At 30.8% G+C, this 23,350-nt stretch overlaps 1 protein-coding gene across 3 annotated transcripts; it reads left to right on the top strand.

Annotated features, from left to right (window-relative positions):
* Positions 1 to 250: 250 nt before the first annotated feature.
* Positions 251 to 23,350, top strand: LOC139093459 (G-protein coupled receptor moody). Of its 3 annotated transcripts, none has more exons than XM_070644190.1 (12): positions 251 to 434; positions 15,218 to 15,578; positions 15,659 to 15,813; positions 17,835 to 17,874; positions 18,014 to 18,088; positions 18,617 to 18,740; positions 20,545 to 20,690; positions 21,102 to 21,161; positions 21,256 to 21,848; positions 22,172 to 22,263; positions 22,344 to 22,678; positions 22,747 to 23,350. In XM_070644190.1, the coding sequence occupies exons 2-12, from the start codon at positions 15,491 to 15,493 to the stop codon at positions 22,845 to 22,847; spliced, it is 1,809 nt and encodes a 602-aa protein (XP_070500291.1). In that variant the 5' UTR covers positions 251 to 434; positions 15,218 to 15,490; the 3' UTR covers positions 22,848 to 23,350. The 3 variants fall into 3 exon arrangements, with proteins under 3 accessions (XP_070500291.1, XP_070500292.1, XP_070500290.1); XM_070644191.1 differs by lacking the exon at positions 251 to 434 and adding an exon at positions 6,021 to 6,451 and having other exon boundaries at positions 15,677 to 15,813; XM_070644189.1 differs by lacking the exon at positions 251 to 434 and adding an exon at positions 6,021 to 6,451.

Raw genomic sequence — 23,350 nt, 5'->3', positions numbered from 1 at the left:
AAAAAAAAATATTGAAGTAAAAATTTATTTAACAAACATTCAAGCTTGAGAATTCGTGACAAATATCAGAGAGATATTTTCGTGTGTGTGAATATAAAAAAATTAATTTTTATGAGACTTATTGACTAACGATAAGTGAGCAAGAAAAATGTTGTAAGTTATAAGAAATGGAAATTGAATGATTCATAAGACATTTTCTTAGAATTGCTGTGTTTCATGATAGTTAATTTGGAATTAATTCAGTAAATGTATACAGCAAATATAAGGAAGTTTCACTTCTGCTGATTATCAGATATGTGCCGTGACTGTCAACGGATGGAGATTCAATGAATGAAGTGCTCTTGACATATTTATTTATAGAATGATTTACATTTGTGAACTTGCGATGCTATCAAGAATTTTTATTAAAAAAGTTCGACTGATGTGACTTGAAGGTGAGAAATTCTCTTAACTGACAAGATACCTAATGACTTTAATAATTTATGACATCAAAAATCTGAGAATTACGCTTGTTAATTAAGGTTTCATAACAAAGTTCAATATCAAATTCCCAAAAATTTTATCTTATCAACTTTAACCAAAAATGTCTTCTCAAAATTTATTGCATCAGATTTGCGATTGCAAACCACGTGCAGGATTCAGAGAAGTTGCTATATATTTATATTTTAGCAGCGATGTCTGGTGTAGATTGCATAAACTCATTTAAATACTGTGAGCAGTGGTGATCGCAGTTCGTTGACAAACAATAGTCTAGATGAATGCAGACAGGGACTGGATTGTGCGTTAAAATGTCTCGGTGGCGGAATGGCGTACCTAATTATTAAAATTCCTTGCAATTGTAAGTTAAAGACTCGACATGAGGGAACAGTCGTTAAACAGTTATTAGATACGAATTGCCTTAACCCAGCTCTGGATCTCAATGATCCGAATAACCGAAGCAACAAGCTGTTGAAACATTCAATTTGAAAAAATACTTCTGCCTAAACATAATTTTTAAAAATGAAGCAGATCTCCCCCAATTCTTTGAAATAATTTCTCTCAATTTAAATCACTTAAAAAAATATAAAAAAAGAAGAAGCAAAAACTGCAACTCGTAATTTATCCTGCAAATATGTGCATTAAATTGAGGAATTCTATTAAAAAGGTTAGAAGGGAAGTATCTTTTTGCCATCCTCAATCTTAAGAAAGTTTGCAACAATAAAGTCACATCTGTCTTCACTGAGTCATATCTCCGTTCACCTTTTTGATTCATAAATAATAACAACAATACTGAGAGAGCAGCCACGTGAGTCATTCTCTCTTCTCTTAATACTTGCTGTACCATTTCCTTCTTCTTAACTTTTTATGTCTTTTTCTCTTTCTACGTTATCTTGTTGGTTACCTAACCTCCTCTCAGGTTCTTATTACTCATACATTTCATCTCTATTTATCCAGTAAATTCCAATTAATTTATTTTTTTGCAATTTCATTGCCGGTGAGACATGATGTACAATTAGTAATTCAATAATATTGTAATAAAAATACCTAGACAATAGAAATACAAATGTTGAATGGATGTATTCTGAATTGAGTAACTAACTAAGCAAATGAATGAATCATGATAAATGTTAATGTAATGTAGGTAATGATGTTCATTAGTGCTGTCATTATAGCTGTTTGCTACTGTTGATATATTGCATTATGAAAAGGTCAAAAGATCTAAAAATATTCCTAATTCGGACGATCTCTGAGGATTGAATAGGAAGTAATTTTTTGGGACATAGCAGACATAGCAGTGGCGTATTCAGGGATTGGGTTTGACTACCCACAACTCCAACCATAGATACTCCTCATGGCTACGCCTCTGGCACTGCAAACATTCATGCTAATCGTCATTACAATGCCTTTCTTAGTTATTCCATAACATAAAATTTTATGTTCATTTAATTAAATTAAGAAAATATACAGAACACTGTCACAACTATTGCTGTGTCTTTCTTCAGAAGTGATTATGATTACTCATGAATGCCAAGTGGCCATGTTCAGCAAGAATAGCAAACAATGTAGAAATTTCGCTGTGCGTTGTTACGGCTTATTTTTCGTGTCTTTCATCATTTCTTGCAATATTTGCAAATACATAAAAAAAGGCATTAACAGACCATAAACTTTCAGTCAGCACCGTATTTAAAAACTAATTTATTAGGCGCTTATTGTCTACTGCGCACATTATGAATTGCATTGTTAATGACAAAGATAATCTTCTATGAAAAATAATAATTTTTGTTTTGTTTATGTTGTTATTTTGGCAGAAATTATTTATGCATAAATACGTGCGTCATGGACATCGACAGGAATTCCAATGAATAGTTTTTCTTTCGTCTTCTTACTGACTGCTTGCATCAAACGTTATTTTGAGTTCGGGGACTGAATATGTTATGAATCAGCAGGCAAAATATTAATTTTATTATAATATTATTGAATTATTGATGTTTTGAGGGCAATAAACTTCTTTTGCATTCTCAGTTCTCTTACTGATCTTTTGCTAGTTGCTAACTAGATAGCAATTTGATACACTTCAAATACTTACCTAGAGGATATCTTAAAAAAAGAAATCTAGTAAATCAGATAAAAAATTCGATTATCCACCGTAAAAAGGTCTCATTTGATCATGAACTTCCCTAATAAAATCAATTCAATTTCACTTCCTATTTATAAAATAAAGATTTCAACATCAATTATCGAAATTAAGTTTCTGCTCTAAAAGCTGTCGTTATAAATCACATTTTATATTTATTTCGCAATAAATTAGTTTAATTGCTAATAAAACGTCATTTAAAGCACGTCAGTACCTTTGTCAATAAAAAAATTCTTTAGAAAGTCATTTCCTTAAAATTATTACGATGGGAAAGGAGAAGCAAGGGCACATTTATGCATCCACATGCAAGCATTCGTGCATTCATTCATAAACTATATGCACCTAACATAAACTTCCTCAATTACGAATTAACACTATGCCGATTTATGAATAACGAACATAAACAAACAAGCAAGCTTGTGTATAAAGTAGCGTCATCGTCACTAGTAATGTTGGTAATCAGTTTTAGTGAATGAAATGTGGAGAATATAATAAAATTCTGTGGAATATAAACAAATTTAATAAAAATGTGTAAGTTCAGTTAGATTGCATGATAAAAGAGAGGCAGTGGCGCAAAACTCTTGTTTATATGATTCATAATGAGCTCTGCTGATGATTGTACGATAAAATTATGTAGAAATGCAGTAACGAATGGCTTGTAGGCATGAAATAATCCGAAAAGAGAAAATATTCACAGATTAACTGGAAATTGACTGAAAATTATTAATAATGCATAGGAACTGATATCATAAACATTATCAAATTACAAGCCATATGAGCAAACGTTTTATAAAATTTGGCGGTAAAAGGACTGGATTTTGGATGCAAAAGGGAGGATGATAATTAATTTCGAAAAACACATGTAAACAACTGTGTGAGATTTATGATCGTTATCATATTACTTCTTACTGTTTTATTTGATGCTGCTTCTGCCTGATTTATATGATGCATTTTAGATTTAAATTTGTGGAATTGAGAACTTTTTGGTGCATCATGTTATGATTTGTGCTAATGGACTTGGACATGAATTTAATAATTTAGGGTATAAGGCATATCCTACATATGTTCCCTTATAACCTCAAAAAATTGCAATTAGTCAAATTCATCCAACTGTGTGAAAACCAGCACCAGAAAATAAATCCAAAAAATTTCATCCACGATGTTACATTTCATTAATGCAGACGACATTGTCTACAGAATTTAAATCTCAACAATGTCTCATTTCATTTAATTTGCCACAACATGACATGGCAAATGTATCTTTTATGACAATCAATTAGAAATATTTTAAGCAAAGGCTGACATTTAGTGTATCTTTAAGTATGAGAATCTCTGCACATCCGAAATTGCCAGAGAAAGAAAACATCATACAGATAAATAACATGCAAGCACATATGTTGCATCTGTTGAATCACTCAGATCATTAAGAATATGATATTAAAAATTAAATGAAATATTTTTGCTATAAAGTTAAGGAACAACATTGAACAAAAAGAAAAAAAAATGATTTGGCATCCGTACCTAACCGCTACATTGAATTTATGAGTTTTGCTCTCAACTTCCTGTGTGTGATGCAAGTTGTATAAACGATAGGGGAATAAGAAATATTGCCAAGAATAAAAATCAACAGATTTATTCTCATTTCCATAACTTAATTGTAGATGTACGAAGGAAAGGATGAAAAATGATGAACTAAAATTAAATTATTTTCGTGACTTTCAGCATGCCTTTTTGAAGCAGAATTAAAATAGTTGATAAAAATTTTCTAAAACTTCATTCTTATGAACATAAAAATTATGAGCGTGGTTTAAGACTCAAGTGTCGGATAAGCATTAATTTTTAAGGAAAATGAATAGGGATCGTCCACTTATTACGTAACGCTCTTTTGAGGAGTTTGTTTGAGGTTTTGTTACGTCTCAAACAATGAGAAGAGGGATGGAGGGTTGACAAAAAGTCGATAGATTTTTCGAGTTACGTAATAAGTGATTAGCCCCCGATTAAAGTTGGAAAAATGCACAAAAGATGTAAGCGATGGTTAATTCTTCTGGGAATGTGACGCATTTATGATCTTATGCAACATCATCTTGGAACTAGGAAGTGTTTGTATTAGATTCATAAACTCAATGAAACACAAATAATAACATTGAAATACTTACAGCTAAGTAAAAACACTTACAGCCCTAAGACAGCTACATGATTAACCCAGAAAATGAAAATTTCATCATCCTTACAATATGCTAAATGTAAGAGGAGAAGATGTTTGTAATAAAAGCTTTAAATTCTTATTTAAAATGAAATTTTTCCACTTCCTTTGCTCTCAAATTTCTGTATTTAAAATTCATCTACATCCATGGAGAAAAGCCCATATGGCATTAGGAAATTCGAATCGAACAAATTTGCAATTTTCATTAAGTTATAATTTGTTTAAATTATTTACATTGCGTAAGGTTCAAGGAACTCGTGAGAAGCAAAAAGTTCTTGCTACAGGAGCGGTAAATCTTCTTGACATTGAGCATGTTTGCGTGCACTCATTATATTTTACGACTCTTTAAGAAAAAAATCTTGGTAATTATGTGAAGATGAAGATTTAATGTGATTAAACTTTTAATGCTCACTAATTTAAATTAATTTACTAAATTGAATAAATTAACGAAATTTTAATGACTTTCATTCAGATCAGTTACATAATTTAATCAATGAAGATAGATGCACAATAAATTAAAATATTGTCAAAGGTCAAATACGTTAAATTCAATATAAGAAATGCCCTTTAAAGCTGATAAAGTTGAATGTATGGCCTTCGTGTAAGTTCAAGTTTCCCACAAGTAATTTTACAGCAATCCAGCCTATAATTTCAAATTAGCAACTTACTTATTTATAAAATCAAATGAATAAGCAGAAAATTGCAAAGAAACAAATAGAAACGTTACATTCACAAATCAGTGAGCATTTTCTATGCTGAAGAAATAAAACAAAGAATGGAAGCACTTACAAAATAATGTCCACTGTTACAGTCATGGTTCGATTAGAAATAATCAACAGTACATTCATATGGACAGCTAACGAAAGCTACAGATATAAATAAATTAACTTGAAGCTCGTGAGTAAAGCTTTAATGAGAAGAATAAAGATTCTCATACAAACATGCGCAATGGACTCATTTGGAGCGAGTCAGCATGCAATTTTATGCATCACCACGTGCTTCGGTATTCATACAATTGCCGTTTTTATTTTCATTTTTCAAAATATCAGCTGATAATTGAGAGAGTGCTGAGTATTGACTCGCGGCGTGAGAAAAGAAAATTGAGAAGAGAATTTTTGTTTTCTGTTCGAAAATGAATTTTTCTTCACATTTATTCACATCACGACTTCACATCAGTTGCAGCTTTGATTTCGTGCCATGCAAACGTACTTTAGATCAGTTACAAGTCAGAATATATTCTAATCAGTGTTGAATTATTTTTAATTGTGTTGAAAAAAATTATTGAAATAAATTGTTCGAGTCGATTGATAAGCGAGCGCGGAATTGAATTAAGAATCTCTCAATCAATATAGGAACAAAAATTGTTCTTATCAAGCTATAAATATTTGTGAAGCATTTTTTATTACTCATATGAAGTCATACAACATGCACTATTTATGACATGAGATAAAACAAAAGTTAATGTGATTCCTTTGAATGTGTCTTGTGTATTGCATATAAAAAATATTCAATGAAGTATAGAATAAATCAGTGAAATGTTTTGACAATTTCATTAAATGTAAAAATTATTCAGTGAACAATTTAACATCATAGTGAATCGTTGCCGACAAATCAAAATAAAAATTTATGAAAAGGTGATAAACGCTTGTTGTTTTAATACGTGGAAAAATTCTGAAATCAGAGAAAATTTAATATTTATTATTTTACTGTTCATTCGTGTATGATATAAAGGTGACAATTCAATTTTCCGAGAAAATTTAATAAAGTTTCGCTTTTTCACCGTTATTTTCATTAAGTGAGACATTTTGTCTTTTATGTGTACCAAAATATAAATAAAAATAAAGCTGAAAATTGTCTTTCGTCGCTGCAATTTATCCCACATATTAATAGTTATGTTGTGTAGTGTCTGGTAAACTGCGTGCCATAATGATTCAGAGATGAAAAAGATTAAAGAGTCAAAATCCTTAGAGGATATTTCAACATTTAAACATCTTTTTGTCAAAAAATTGCCCCCCTCCCCTATTTTAAGGACGGGCTGTGAGGTCAAACTTCAGAATACGCTACTGAGTTCAAGGATATTCAGATTAATCGCCGATTGATAAGGTTCAGAAAATTTGAAATGAATCAGTTGTCTCAGAAGTACGCCGCCGATCAAAGGTGCTTGTAGGATGGGCCTTCAATCAAAATTTTCAGGATTTTCTATAAGAAGGTCTCCAAAATGCTTATTCACACTCCTTTAACTCATTCTGAAAATTCTTTCTCACCCCCAAATTTCTATACGCCAAATATTTAGCAACCACTGACCTAATCCAATCAAATCATTCAAAATTCATAACGGCTTGTTTGTTATAAGAGGTCATCGACTAGCCGGTCATAATTTATTCATGAGTTTATTATCAAATCCTCATGCTTGAAGCTCATAAAAAAATTTATTTGATTCCAAAAATCATAAAGACAACAATTTTTTTTATGTCACAACAAACGCTTGTGCTAATTTTTTGTGACTTTTATGTGCTGCGTAATCTATCCATCATAATCTTGTAATGATAATTAATTGGACACACCACACAGTTCACATAATTTAATGAACCTAATATTATTTATAGAGACATTCCAAATAGTCCTGTCTATGTGTGTTCTATGGTCACTTAATTTTATTACAATTTTTTTTTTGTTTATCTGTGATAAAATAGGATAAATTTACGATGTAAACTTTTTGCATATAGTCAATAAATATTCAATTATGCATAGAAAAGCTTTTCGGATTGTTATATGGATTAGGAATGAGATGTGAAGTTAGTTCAGTGGTGGGCAATCTTTTTCATGTCGCGGCACACCATGGTGGTAGGCCTCGACCGAAACTGTCCGGCATACGGTTTACACTAGTGTACCGCAACACACAGATTGCCCATCACTGAACTAGCTTTTCGACAAAATTTACTACATTGACTTAGTCAAAATGTTTTGGTTGTAAAATGCAGTTCTGAAAGATTCTATTGCTCTCGACTTCTACAAATGTCTTCATAAATTCAAGATTATAGCATGTATGTACATGCAAGGCATTGTTCAGCTGCAGAACCATTTTCAATTTAATAAATTTGCTGTTTTATTTGCTCATCCTTAACAAATATTTTCCAAATCATTTGATACTGTTCATCCAGTAACAAAAAAATAACTTCATCCAATTAGATTAATTGCGGTCCGCTTTCAATCATGAAAATAAATTCTAATTAATTAGAATATTAAAATGAAATTACGTCATGTGCGATTATTTCCGGTGTCATTTTTATCAATTATTTTTAGCTTCCTAAATAAATAGAGTCAGAAGCACACACAGTCCAGGAAAAAGTTTTTTTTTTTGTTTTCATCAAAAAGTTCACAACAATTTGCAGTGCTCGTTAGTTAGTGGTTGTTTAACTACTGAAATAATTTCAAACTCAAGTAATTTAATTAAAGCTGAAAATTGCTTCCTAGTTTTTCACTTGAAACTTGATATACCAGTGAGTTTACAATTAATTTTCTCCTAACGATTACAAATTTCTAAGCAAACCGCAAAGTCAATTGCGATAGTTCATAATGCAGCCTTGAATGTAAGCGTTTGTACTACTTTTCCCGAAATACAAAAAAATATTCTTTCAGTAAAAATCTCAATAACAGGCATCCTAAAAATATATAGAAAAAGTTGTGCTTATAGAGGAAATTATTTATATTATGGATCCAAAAAGAAAATTTATTGTGAGAAATTTTTCAAAAAATTTTAAATGAACTCTAGAAAGAAGTGTGCTAAAGTTGTGTGCCGCGGCACATTTTCTAGTGCATTTTAGCCCAGGGTTGCATTTATTGCATTTTAGATATGTTCTTGGGCAAACCCCAATTTTTAATCTAATAAATAATCAAATTTCGTCAAAATTTTCAAAAAACCACAATTTATTCAACAAACCCATACCGCGTCATACCGCGAATGAATACCGCGTCACAAAATTTGAGAGCAACTGTGCTAGACCATATAAACTGAAACTAAATATTCCTCTCACATGTTCTTGAAAATAGTAAGAGTATTTATAGAAACTATTAATGAATTGCAATAATAATGAAAACTAATTAGAATGTTAGTTGGAAATATCTACTGAAAATTATATTCAAAACTATCGATTGCTTTGATTTTCCAGATCAAGCATCATTTATAATTCAATTACGACCTCATTATAATAATTGAGAATGAAATTTAGGAAAACGTGCAAAAATAGTTTTTATAATTATCCAGATTACAGTTCATTTACAACTGCCAATAACATTAATAGTTTATGTATTTGTAGATTCAAATGTCGATAAAGGTTTCATCCGTTTTCTGGTTTTTCAAGCAATTGTGAATCATGAAGATCATGTAGATAATCAATTCATTAATAGTTCTTAAATTAAATTATAGGCAAAATTGCATATCACGTTTGAGACGACTCCTCTCGTCATGAGGATGAGAGCATTCACGAGTACGTCAATAATTATGAAATATCCTCAAAAAAGCATTCTTACGTCATTTTCAGTCAAAAAAATTTAAATGAAAAAATAAACCCAAAAGTTTGCAAATAAAAACTGTTTTTTCCCACGTACTTACAAAGGCTGGGCTGGAAGTCTCAATAACATTATTTTAAATCCACTTCACGTGAATTGGAAATTCAATTTGAATTGGCGTTAAATTGGAGATGTATCAAATAAAAGTTTTCAATAAAGACCATTTAGATTGCTAATCATTTTGTGAAAAACAAGATCAAAACTGTTTGTTTATAGCAGAAAAATGAGAATATTCTCTTTCGAGCAATTGAATGTGTTTTCATTCGAATTTTAAGAGCATAACTTTCACATTGGGAGACCTATTAATATTAACGATATTGATAAGTACTTATCTGTGTGTGAAAATCACCCAACAGAGAAAAATTTAAATAATTTTTTATCGCACTTTAACTCAAATTCCGCGTGTTACAGAACGCACATCTCGTTAAGCCATCACAATATTTTGATATTCAATTTGAAGACTAAAAAAAAAGCTGTAACACAAATATTTACTTTACCATTAATTGGAAAATTATAAAAAAAATTTTAACGCCAAAAATTCAGCGCTTCTGTTTTTCTATCGTGTGTGAAGAGAAAAAATATTTTATCGTCTATGGTGATTTTCCTCTCATTTAGAGCCTGTCTTTAGGGAAGGAAGTGTAAAGTTTAGAAGCATTTTGATTGATGAATAGAAGTTCTAACAGAAGCTGTGACTAAGGTGCCTTTTTGTTGCTTCTTAAGACTAAAAATGGAGTTAAGAGATTTAAGGTCCTAATTTAAGGCATAAAGATAGCCAAGCCGTATCTTTGATAAGCTAATATCCTAGAACCGTGTTTTCCAAGCTTGTCGGCTCATTATTGTGCTTCGGTGCCCCATTTGGACAAAACTAGTCTTCAATGTCTCAAAATATGCGCACCTGTCCTGATTAAAATATTATTTCCATACTCATCGTCTTCATCTAGTTTGTTCCTCATTTTTTACTGTGTGTTTTTACATCACACGATTTTCATTTTTGTGTGTTATGGAAAATTATTTTTTTTCTTTCGGTTTTCTTTGATTCTTTGACAGCAGGCAAGAAAATTGTACATGCTTGAGAAAAATAAGACACAAAAATTATGACAAACTTCTTAAAAAGTCAGGCAGTTCATTGACACGTCTTTACTAAACGCACTGTCGTAATTCATCATATTTTACTTCCACTATGACTGTTCATTCCTAGTTAATTTATTCAAGACTACTCAAAACTATGTCACAAATTCATTCCTTCATATTTTTCCATCAACCGTGAATTATGACACGTGCGAACTACTTTTCAAATTTCCATTTGTTCTTTCATCTGTTACTTTTGAATTTAAATTAGGTAATTAAAAGTTTAAGACGGCATGCATTCCCACATTATTTTATTGCTCATCAAATGAAAATAACATTAAATTTTGGTTTTTCTATGACTGAATTTAAGGACTTTTGTGTGAATTACATTTCTGTCGATATTAAGCATTTCACTAACAATTTATATTAAATTTTAATTTATTGCTTGGAATTTTTCCTTGAGCAAAGATACAAAATAACTTCGAAATTCCTATCAAGTTTATATTAACTGTTCAATGGAAGTAATTCGACTGTATTTTGATTTTCAAAAGAATTTCCCATTTAATAAAGTTTCACGGCAATTAAGTTAGTGAAATTGGCATTCACATCTTCTCCAAATGATGTTTTAATTAGCATAAAACATAATGTTCCACACTTTATACATACAACTCACTCAAGTGCCTACAAATATCAGCCACTCAAGGCTCATTTCCTCTCGCATTTCGCAATGCGATATAAAAAGTTTATTGACCTTACAATAATTTGATAAAAAAGCAAGAGTGAACCTTAACAGCACACGAACATTTTATATTATTTCAAATTGAAGCCTCCTTTAGTTGTAAGTTTCGGCTCCGTACTTAATGCTATAAAATTAATTTTCCAAGGAAAAAGAAAATCATGCATAAAGGAAGCAGATTCACTGAAACTAGTTGAAGATAAGAAAAGGAAAAATAACTAGCTTTGTAGCACAATAATTGTAAACATTTACGTAGAATTTGTAGTATCACTTTTCAGTCAAAGAACATTATGCAGAAGTGACCAACTTTTCATTCTCTGCATGACATTAAAGGCATAAATTTTTTTCTCAGAAATCCCACAAAATTCACTATAAATTTATAAAGGAAATAAAGACTTACTTAAATCATTTGAAGAAGTGTGGCACAATACACTAAATTCTACGAAGCTTGCTGCCAACAGCTTTACCATATTGAATAAATTGAATTTCATTCAACGAACTCTGCTAACAGACATCAATGGATAAATTACTTTAAGGAAACGAAAGGAAAATTTTTCGGAAGTCATTTTAAAGATAGTAATCACATGAGATTCTCGAAATGATTTCATTTTCATTCATGAAGAGGTCAGATGTTGCAAAGTACAATTCACTGACCATTGAGAACTTAAAGTGAAGTGTCTTAAATTTGCATGCAAATAATCAGATTAAACTTTTTTTTCTCATCTCGTCCGTCCGACAAAAGAGCCAAGAAACAAAGGAAGAGAAGAAGAAAATTAAAATTCAATTTCCATTTCATCTCATTGATTTAAATTTTCAATCTTCTTAGTTGCGTGTAGTGATTCTGGATTTTATCAAAGAAAAATTTATGTACAATGAGAAAATCAAGATGAGGAAAACTCAGGTTCAAAAATTTATTTTTAGAACGTTCAAAGTAAAGTGGAAAAATAATAATTTTTTTTCCAAAGAGAATCTATCTGGATTTTTGAACGCGTCAATAGTAAGTTCCAGTTACTTTCACACTACTAAGTTGATTACACAGGAAGAGGATTCTAGAAAGGCTTATTTTTGTTTTTGATGTTTGCCGTATTTATAATAAACAAGTAAATGATCTTTTTATGAATACATAGTGTAGTTTGTGAATTGAACATCTGTGAGATTCTTAATTAGACCATGAGACTAACCAAACGTCTATACTGTTTGGCTTTTATCTTAAATTAAACTAGAGAACGGTTTAATAAGTTGAAATATGGCTAGATTCTCAAACAGTTTGTATGTCTTTAAAATAATCGAACTAGATCAATCTGGACAACCTTTTATTAGTTGTAGCCCATCTTGGTTGTAAACTTCAACTGAAACCGCACTAGCACACAAGTTGCTTACCACTGAATTAGAGCCTTAAATAAACGTAACCTAAATTTGATAATCATATTGTTGATCATACAAAATCAATTGTCAATATCAATGTATATTGTCCCGTACGATAACGTCATCAAACATCACATAAGCTCAGCGGAAATATTTTAAATAAAGTAATCAAAATATCAACAAAAATGCTAATCATTATAAAAATAATCCATAAATTGATAGGAATAAACGCGAGGTCAAAGGTGTTCATAGACATAAATCATCTCATCAATAACAAAACATATGTATTGAATATCTACAAAACACCGTACAGCGATTAAATAACACAAATCAATCGTTAATCAACACATGGCAGATTGGAACAACAACCTCACTTTAATTTTTATTACTCAATTTTCATTTTTGGTGTAGCTACCTAGACATTGAAAAAAATTTTCATCTCACTCATCCCATATGATCTAAAAATGGATCATTAATTACATTTTCATTTTCAACAGTAAAAATGAGTCGTAAATAAAGACCAGCTATGAAATCACAAACACTGTGATATATGTATACATATTTAAACGACTTCGTCAATAAGTGTGAAATTCTTTCCATCTAATTAAGCAAAGGAGGGATCGTATCGAATAACATTAGCTAAAGAAATTTAAATTGGAAATCTTTTCTATCAAACTGTGAAAAGGAAAGAGAAGAAGGCTATTTTATTTACATTCCAGATGCTTATGAGTTGGCGTGCAACAAAGGAGAAATGAAAAAAACGTGCAAATATTATTATTTCTCAAAATTTTTCGGCATTTGTGGATGAAACTCTTTGAAAGAAAATCGCCGTAAATTAGAAAAATTCATATTTTACTCTTTAGTTACAAGTGCAGTGATCATATGATTTTTAAAGTATATCCATCATGAACTATAACAAAGATGATTTTTATTTCCATCATAAAATACAAATTTTCTTAGGAACAGAGTTATAGCTCAACCAGAACTCAATATAAAATTGAATTTTCCACAAAAGATGCACTCTCGTCTCATATTAGCGTCCGAAGAAAAATGAGACAGCTTTTATTACTTTCGAACGGACAAAAAAGGCTTTAAATTGAATGAAAAAAGGAAGATCCATTTACAAAAGCATTTTTCATGGCCATAAATTTTACTCAATTTTTTATATGAAAAGAATATCTTTATCTTTTTTGTCTGGTGGTTTTAAAAGAAGGGAGTAAAGGATTTTCATATAAATTACAAAACAAGATCCATAGATACTTTACTACACTAGATATACTGGATGAATTCAATTAGATACAGACACATTGTACTTCGATGAAGAAGACATGACAAAGCGGAAAGGACGGTTGAGTTGCTAAAGTATAAAATCTGTCTTAATGTAGTAAATATAACAACTTTATGTAACACTAATGATGCAATTTATAAACGACATTAATGAGATGATGAAAACTCATCAATTTAGTTTAAGAGGGTGGAACACTAGTTTAAAAATTTGTCGACATGGAAGAGGAGGTAAATTGTTTGATGATGTGGCAAATTTTATTTGAGGAAATTTTTCCGATGCTCAGTTTTGCGTCTTTATTTAGCTTAAGGTCAATGTTGAGGAAAATTGACTCTACACTACTTCAAGCAATTTATAGAAGAATCTTTGTAGTTAGCTTGATAAAGCCACTCAAGTGATCATGAGCGATCACTACGAATAATGTTGTCGACATGACAACTGATTACAAATTATCCACAACATTTTAATGTCATATAGGAACTAGATTCCCAAGATAGCAAAATCTATCTTAAACCTTTAAAAAAATATGTAATATATCTTCACAAAATAAGCAAAACATCTTCATCTATCTTTAATAAAATAACAATCATCATTTTTCCTTACATCTTCTATCCTTTCATCGCTATGAAGCATAAAATCTAGATCAACATTAAAGTACATTTCCGCTGAGTAAAAAAAAAGTGAAAAATTCGTCTCTACGTTGTAGCAATTTTTCAGATCGTAAAATAAAAAGCTTATGTCCACAGAATTTTAAGCAATAAAAGAAAATACGTAAGATGATGAATGAAATACCGCAAATGTTGCTATTAAACGTCACTTCAGACGTTCATTTATTGTCTATAAAAAGCTTTTTTTGTGATTTAACACACACTTCCTTCCGAAATTACACGCGACGTTGTCTTTCATTATCATTCATTAGGCAAGAAGAGATTGTTTGGGCTGAAATTTTTTTGCGTGGTCGGCTCAATATTATAGACATGAGAATATTAACTTTATTACTAACCTATTTATCTGAGATTTTTTCATGAATGATATCGCCTTGAACTGGGAATTTAGTGACGAATATTTGATGTCTGTATTGATTTTACATCATAGCCAAAATAATATTTTAACAGATGTTGGATATGAGAAATCAAATGTTGCTATTTTACTACTAAAATCTCCAATAAAATACGATATTGTTGAGTCAAATTTAATACAAGACTAACGAGGATTAATTCACAAAATATATCAAATTTTCTGCAGTAATTTCAAGCAATGAATTGGAGTGCTTTAAAATTTAAAATTAAATTGTATGAAATATTCCATTCCTGTCAGCAACCTGAAATTTATATAAAAATTTATATTGTATTTTTTTTCTCATTGAAAATTCTGCAGCATTCTACTTTCGAGGAAGGAACTGAGTAAAAATGAATACAAAGAGGGAGTGAAAATGTCTTTTTTGTGAAAAATAAATTAAGTTACAAGTTTAAATAATCTTGAACATTTCATAACAACTTTGCAACCTCGTAAACTATATAATGATTAAATCAGAGTGTGAAAAGTGTTAACAAGCAACGATGTAAGAAGAAAAGTTTAGTAAAATAAGACATGTTACAATTTTAAACTTATTCATCACAAAGAAATCCTTCGGAAGTAAAGCTGCCAAAAATGGATTTTAATCCATTTAATGATTATGAAGCACACGAGGACTATAGCAACCATACCATCCATATATCACCGGCAATTAATATCACAAGTAAGTTTCAAGGATTATTAACTGCCAATGGCAAAACATTATCAGCAACAGCAATTTACACAATTCAATTATCTCTAAAGTTTTAAATTTATTTCCAGAACATCCATATGAGAATTTATTTAAAGGCATTTCACCTGTTTTGTTATATTTTGCATCAGTATGTTGCGTCCTTTTTATGCTACTTGGAATACCTGGAAATCTCTGTACAATTATAGCACTGGCCAGATGTAAAAAGGTAAGTAATCCATTGCGATTATTTAGTTAAGGGATTTTGAAAATCCGATTTTCCATGTGCAGCTTCAGTTACAACTTTTTTAAAACAAATAAAATATTCATCCTTGTAAAAAGTAGAGCAATTAACATACAAGAGCAATTTACATAAGAAATTAATAGAATTTAATCGCCGCTCTACTTCTCTTGATCACGTTTGAGTTGTGTTACATTCAATAAATCCAGGAAGTATTTGAATGCCTTCTGGTATCACAAAGTCAACAGAAGTCATAAAAGCCCTGAGCTATTAATTGCATTACCTTTTGTAAACACATTTAAAGTCCTTAATGTCAAAAACATTATGTCACAACTATGTCCCAATAAAGCATGGATTTTAAAATCAATTTAAAGTTTGCAAAATGCAAATTTATTTGACATGTTTTTGTATACACAGCAACAGTATCATCAAATAAAAGTTTTTTCATCTGAATAATAGAAAGTGAAATATGTGGAATATGTTTGTTCAAGAATAATCTAAAAAGCTTAACAATAAATCTATCAAAATCACTTTTTTCTGTAGCTATGAGAACATACTATTGTCTCATGATGCCTTTTGTGTGATATAATAAAATCTAGGACAAACTTTTTGTGTACAATTATTAATTTTTTCTTGTGTGTTTTTTTAAAAGGAATTTTTCATGCTGTCATGAAGATTTTGAGAAAAATATGCTGAGCATCAAGATAGTAAAATGAAAAATTTCATTATTAAGCACTAAATATAAATTCCTTTCATATTTTGGGCGAGAAACTAGTTATTTTTCATGCTTATAAGCGAGTGAAAATCTGCAGTTAAGAGTCTGGCATTAAGGAAAATGTGAGGTTTTGTGGGAAACTAATTTTATGGTTTCATCCAGTGATATGAGCAATTTTAAGCTTCAATCAGGCAGTTCATCTATTATGTCAATTTCAGTGTTCTATGGATATCCATAGACCAAAAATTTAAACTTTTAATAACATAAACCCATGAAGCCCATCTTGGCATTGATGCGCCATTCGTAAGGACAATTTCCAACGAAGCATGCATATGACTTTTTTCCGAGAATCCTCACTAGAACCACCAACAAAACTCTTAAAAATTTAGAACGCAAAAAAGCTTTTAATAGATATTGTTATACGCTTAATATTATCATAGCTCTTGTTATTGCTATTTTTATTTATGTTTATTTTTTCACATCCAATTAAGGCGCGTCTCATTTGACAAATTGCGACAGCTAAAGTGGCACTCTTCATTGTTAATATATGTTTACATTAGTTATGCTCTGAATTTAATGGAAACATATTAAAGCATTTTGAATATTGAGTACAATTATTCACACAGCATATGAACAATTTTCGCTTATATCCTGCTGAGTCACAAGCTATAAATTTTATTAAGGTTGATTCAACCCCAAAATTTTTCTTGATCATTCTATGAATGCCTCTTTAAAATTCAAATTTATTACTTCAAAATTATATCCAATACAGAAGAAATTTACTGTGACATCCTTTGCATTGCCTCATCGATAACATTAAAGAAATGATGGCGCCTTTTGAATTCTCCTTGAAATTTTTACAGCTTTCATATCATCACAATCCTTTAAATTTACATTGTTATAATAACAATAAACTTAACACTTAATTCCTTTCTTGCACTGCTATCGAAATACATAAAGATTCAATTTTATAAAAGTACGATGAGAGCGGATTTATAGGAAGTCTGCATAATGCTTTTACAGTCTAACAATATAACACTGTAGTGCTTCTCGAAATGAGTAATTGGAATAAAAGTATCCATAGGAAGATTAGTCGAAGAGAGTTTAAAGAGGCAAAATGAATAAAGTTTCATTTTGATTCCATTAGTCAAAGCAATTTCCAGTGACATTGAAAGGATTAATTCTATTAATAATTCTTATTGTTCCTTTCAAGAGCTTTAAAAGCATGTGAAAAATAAATTTTAAAGGATTTTGATCTTGACTACTAAAGCATCCTTTCTTCTCTTCTTTTCAGGTTCGAAATGCCACAGCGGTGTTTATCATAAATTTATCATGTAAGTAAATCTCCATTCCAACTGGTAAAGTCCATAGAGACCAATAAAAAGCTATCTCGATGAGCATACCACCAGGCATTTCCTAGTCCCTAAAGTCTTTTGTAGTATCAATATAAGATTTTTTCTTTTTCAATTACAGGCTCAGATTTGCTCTTTTGTTGCTTCAATTTACCACTTGCGGCAACAACATTTTACTATAGAGAATGGGTTCATGGTGAGTTGAGTTTGATTATTATATTATTCTATGCTCGATATTGAGGATATACATACAGTATTACAAAGTTATTTTTTTGTATTCATATTCTTCATGCCAAGATGAATGAAACATATTATTGAGTATGATATGATGATTTTCTAAAAGAATTAAGTTATCTTCATTGTGAAAGCTTTTCAGGAAAGGTTTGCTGAACTTTTTCGATCATTGAAGATGAATATACTAAATTGATTCTAGAATATTGAAATATCCAGATGGCACAGTTTTAGAAATATATTTAATGTTCAGCAAGAAAATTCTATTTTTGATTCCTTTGATTTTTACTTCCTCAATATAATTTCAAGCATCAATGCAATACTTCACAACTTTTTAATAATACGTGATTTCAATACGTGTGATGTAGTAGAGCATCATACAACTTTTTAAGCTTCCTACAATCCAAATAGCAATCGTAATCCACTTCACTATATCATACTTTGTCACCAAAACGTTACGACTCATGTGAATTTTAAAAACATCTCGTTATAGGTGAGATTATGTGCCGTTTATTTCCCGTACTTCGATATGGATTGGTTGCTGTATCATTGTTTACAATACTAACAATAACTATAAATCGTTACATCATGATTGGACATCCTCGAATTTATCCTAGGTATGTATGGATTCATTCTATTTGTTAACTGGATGTATGAGCTTTGCATAGATAAACCAAGTATTTCGGAGGTCGAGAACTTTGACCAAAAGTATACAGACATGCATCTAGTATAGATCTATAACGACTATATATTGCTCTGTTGCTGCTCATAGATCTATTTTTATATCAAGTTAGTAGTCATCGTGTAATTAAATATTTTCTATGTAAATCGTCCATAAATTGGACTTTTTACAGACGATCTGTAAATTTACTTTATAACTCAATTCAAAAATAATAATATTTGATTTTTTTATATCCGAGAATTGCGTACAAATGAAAATGTGCAGCACATGTGTCATGAAAAATCAGATTCCTTCTCTTTCTTACTCAATGAACTATTTATTCCTTATTGCCACACACATATTTAATGATATATAGATCAAGAAATAAAAAAGTTGAACGCACAAAATTAATATTATTATATAAAATAGTGCTAGATAAATAAACACCTATTCATCTACACAGAATGAATAAGACATGTGTCAATAGCTCGATGAGTGTGGGATAGGTCAGTTTCACATTTTTTGCAAGTGCATTGAAATAGAGGATAACAAATGTGTAGGAATATTGTTGATTATAATGATAGTCTACAATAAAGTTTAGCACATGTCATATGCTACACATTATTATCCAATTTACATAATTCATACCAAGCTAATCAGAGTTTTATCACATGTAGTGACACAAACACTTCTTACATTAAACGGAATTTAATTTTGTATATTGTATCCTACTCGTTACTCTTAACAATGCAATCTCAAGATAAGTTCATTCTGTCTCCATGCATTACATAAAGTCATCGGATTTTATGATTCCTACAAATTTATGCATCATCAAGATTGTCTCAATTTCATGAAAAAGGAAACCACAGTGAAAATTTCTTCGAAAATACGTTTATATAAATTCTTGGATTATAACTGGCAATGGAATTATGTAATGTGGATAGAAATTGAATTTCCATGTTACAGCAGTTCATACTAATTTCCTGAATGAGTCACATGGATTTATTAAACTAGATTTTACTCGATTCGCTGAGTGGTTTATTTTTAGAACAAACTATTGAGTAAATTGAGCTTATTGACACTTTGTCCTGTCGCTTGATTGACGGATGATAAAAGCTTATATGGAAGTATCAATGGGAGGAAATTGATTAAAAATTTATTGTTTTTCCTTCAATCTGGGGAAGTTGATACTGATGGATTGCAGGGGTGTAGGTAGAATAAGAATATTGAGGACCTCCCGAAGAGGAGTGGTGGACTTGACCATCCAAACTACGCTCCTGCAATAAAATTCTCAAAAAATCTAGCAAGCTGAAGATCAATCGTCAAAAAAGCTTATAAATTGCATACCAAAGTTCATCGTTCTTCCTTAAATCAAACTACTCAATCAAGAACTAGATTAAGACATCGATTAATCCGAAAAATTTGTTTCCATCGTTTAATAACAAAAGACTTAATATTCAATCGAACTATCTGATTGGAAGGGATGTTCCCATTCAACAGAAAAGAAACCAAAACAAACTGATTGTTCATGACTCTCTAAGGAATAAATCTGGAGCGGAAAAATAGCGGAAAATTCTTTCATTCTCTCCTTTTGCTCTATCCTTTCATTTTTCTTCTTCTTCTTTTGTTATTACGGAAACGGAAAGAATAGACTGAAAGCAGCAACATCAATCTTTTGGCAGAGTGTTTATCATTAATCTTATTTTTTGTCAATTTTTCTTTTGCTCATGTTTTTCCCCTCTCTATTTTAATTCCAACAGAATTTACAGACGTCGATGGTTAACATTAATGGTCTCACTTACATGGTTGTGTGCATTCGGTACATTGATACAAACATGGCGTGGAAAGTGGGGCAAATTCGGCATGGATACGGCTATAAGCTCATGTAGTATCCTTCCGGTCAATGGTAAAGTATTGTTAACATATGAAAAATCCGGTCATTTCCTCGTCATTTGTACATGACATTAATGATTGCTACTTGAGATACTTTTTTTTCACTGTCCAATAAATTTTATTTATCGTAATATTGTGAGCATTTAAAGAAAATATTGAGTGGATGAAGTCATAAATTTTATTTCCACTTTCTTACCCTTTGGGATCATTTTGGATATAACGTAACGCTTACTAGTACATTGTGAGAGCTAGTTTTGATGTTTGAAGTCACAATTGTGATTTAAGCTCTACGTAGTATCCCATCGACCCCTATTCAATAAATATATTTGATAGCCAATGCCCTCTTTTCATTTTTGTCATATCCTTTTGTTATATGAGCTTAATATTTTTTTGATAATCTTTTTATTCTCTCTTTAAATAATAGGAAAGTCTCCCAAAGAGTTTCTGTTCATCATGGCATTTATACTGCCATGCTTAGCGATAGGTTTGTTGAATTATAATCCCTGCTTGAACAAAAAAATAAAATAAATTAAAATCCATCAATTTTTTTTTTTGTGTTCAACCATGTCTATTTGCAGTTTTATGTTACGCAAGTATTTTTTATATTGTCCGAAAAACGGCTATGAAGACACATGAGATACCGAAAACAAATGGATCGATTCGGATGACCAACAATCATATGATTGCAAATAAAAACTCTCCATGCCCAATACCTCAAAAGCCAGTATCAAATCTGAAGCAGCAAAGACCATCAATTGAAATTGACGATTGCAATGGGAAAATTGATGAGGGTAAATCAATTGAGGAACCGAAAATCAATAGTAATGTCCACATTCGTAGGAGTTTAATGAAATCAAAAACTGATGAATTAAAGTTCATCGACACAAGTTGTGAGAGCGATTTGCCGCCAACTTTATCACAATTGCAACGAAAGAGTGTTCAAATTGAGGAAATTCCAGTCATTTTTGCATCGCCACCAACATCACCGACAACCCTATCGACGACAATTATCTCATTAGAAAATGAACAGCGACAATTTAATTCAATTAATAATAAAGATGAATTGATACACAATAACGTGGGAACAAATATGCAGACACGAGGACAGAGAAATTCTCATGACATGGGAGTGGACTCGGCTGTTGAGGACAGTACAGTGTCATTAGAACAGGTAAGGCCTTAACATTGTAAAAATTAAAAGGACATAAATTAAAATGAGCAATCAGATGTTAACAGCACATTCATTCATGTATTGTGGCTACACATCAACAAAGAGTAAATACATTTCAATCATGTGGTCGATAATCATGTCACGTTTCATTTAACCATTGTGCTATTTTCACAATAATTAATCATTCAGATTTTTTTTTGTGTGTTTATTTCTGTTAATCACCTGAATTGAATCTGGTTGGACATTGACGCTCATTTGTCCGTGATAAAACAATGTTAATTACGCATCAATATTTAATTATATTTTATTCTTGATTAAAACAGAACAATATGGCCCATCATTTATTGTCAGTACCCGAGCCATCAAGTAGCTCATCGGGAATCGAGCTGCCATACGAAGAGACACCAAAGAAAAAGTAAGGGAATTTATAGTCTTATCAAATTAGGTAGTTCTAAGCACAAATAATTAACAATTCCTTAAAAATATCCCTTCCAGAAAATCGAAAAAGCCGAAATCACCGACGAAGGTGAAACAGAAGAAAATCAAGGCTGAATCGCCATCGAAAGATTTACCGACAAGAAAAAAGTCATTGGCAAATACGTCAGGAGCATCAATATTGTACGGTGCTGCTCGAATGTCAGCCAAAGATCGACGACTCTTAAAGATGATACTCGTAATATTCATTTCATTTCTGACATGCTATTTACCCATAACGCTAACAAAAATCGCGCGTTCAATTGCTGATGTAAACTTTGTATTCATAACTTCTTATCTCTTGATTTATTTAACGCCATGCATAAATCCAATAATCTATGTTGTTATGAGCTCTGGTAAGATGATAATGCCTTGAAAAAATGAATTTGTAAAGATTGTTCCCGTTTCATAATTTCACTTACAGAATATCGTCAAGCATACAAGCAATTGCTAACATGTCATCTCAATAAGTCACGTGGTTGTAATGGAAATGCAAAATATCGAGATGCAAGAAATCGCATTTGACATCCGTCAATAACGAAGACAACAACTAGCACAACATTAACAAAATGACTTGAGTGGAACTAATGTTAATGACATTTAAACAAAATTGTCAATTTCATCCACAAACTGAACCAAAGAATAGTAAGGAAAAGGAACCAAATCAACAATTATTAAAAAGATGTTTCTATTAATTCATAAGCAATTCACATTCCATTAATAAAAAAAAATTGTTCATCACCCTTCATTAATGTCTTAAGATTGGAGCAGCTTAAATATAATGTATGTAGCTTTTAAATAATTTTTCTATAAAATGAAGTTTCTGGATAATTTGAAGCATTAACAGATTCACCAAAAAGTTCCTTAACAACTCAACTCATGTTGTGTATTTCGAGCACAACTTTTCTGGTTGTTAAGGAAAAATACTCTAAGTAATAAATAAATTTTAATTCAGTATTTAAGTAGGTAAAATAAATTTTGAAATTTGTTAATTCATGTAGAAAAATGGGAAATAAAAGAATTGAAGA

This window comes from Chironomus tepperi, unplaced genomic scaffold (assembly GCF_022539635.2).
Source record: "Chironomus tepperi strain 1889 unplaced genomic scaffold, CSIRO-AGI_Ctep_v1 contig_335, whole genome shotgun sequence".
In the NCBI taxonomy this organism is placed as follows: Eukaryota; Metazoa; Arthropoda; class Insecta; order Diptera; family Chironomidae; genus Chironomus; species Chironomus tepperi.
Note: the sequence above shows the minus strand (reverse complement) of the source record. Positions and strands in the feature narration are given on the sequence as shown.

What these genes read in the sequence shown, in the direction of transcription:
- LOC139093459 (XM_070644190.1), top strand. Translation starts at nt 15,491, where the DNA reads ATGGATTTTAATCCATTTAATGATTATGAAGCACACGAGGACTATAGC. An exon ending in CTATAGAGAATGGGTTCATG is followed by an intron (nt 18,089 to 18,616) that starts GTGAGTTGAGTT and finishes ATCTCGTTATAG; the next exon opens with GTGAGATTATGTGCCGTTTA. An exon ending in ACTGCCATGCTTAGCGATAG is followed by an intron (nt 21,162 to 21,255) that starts GTTTGTTGAATT and finishes GTCTATTTGCAG; the next exon opens with TTTTATGTTACGCAAGTATT.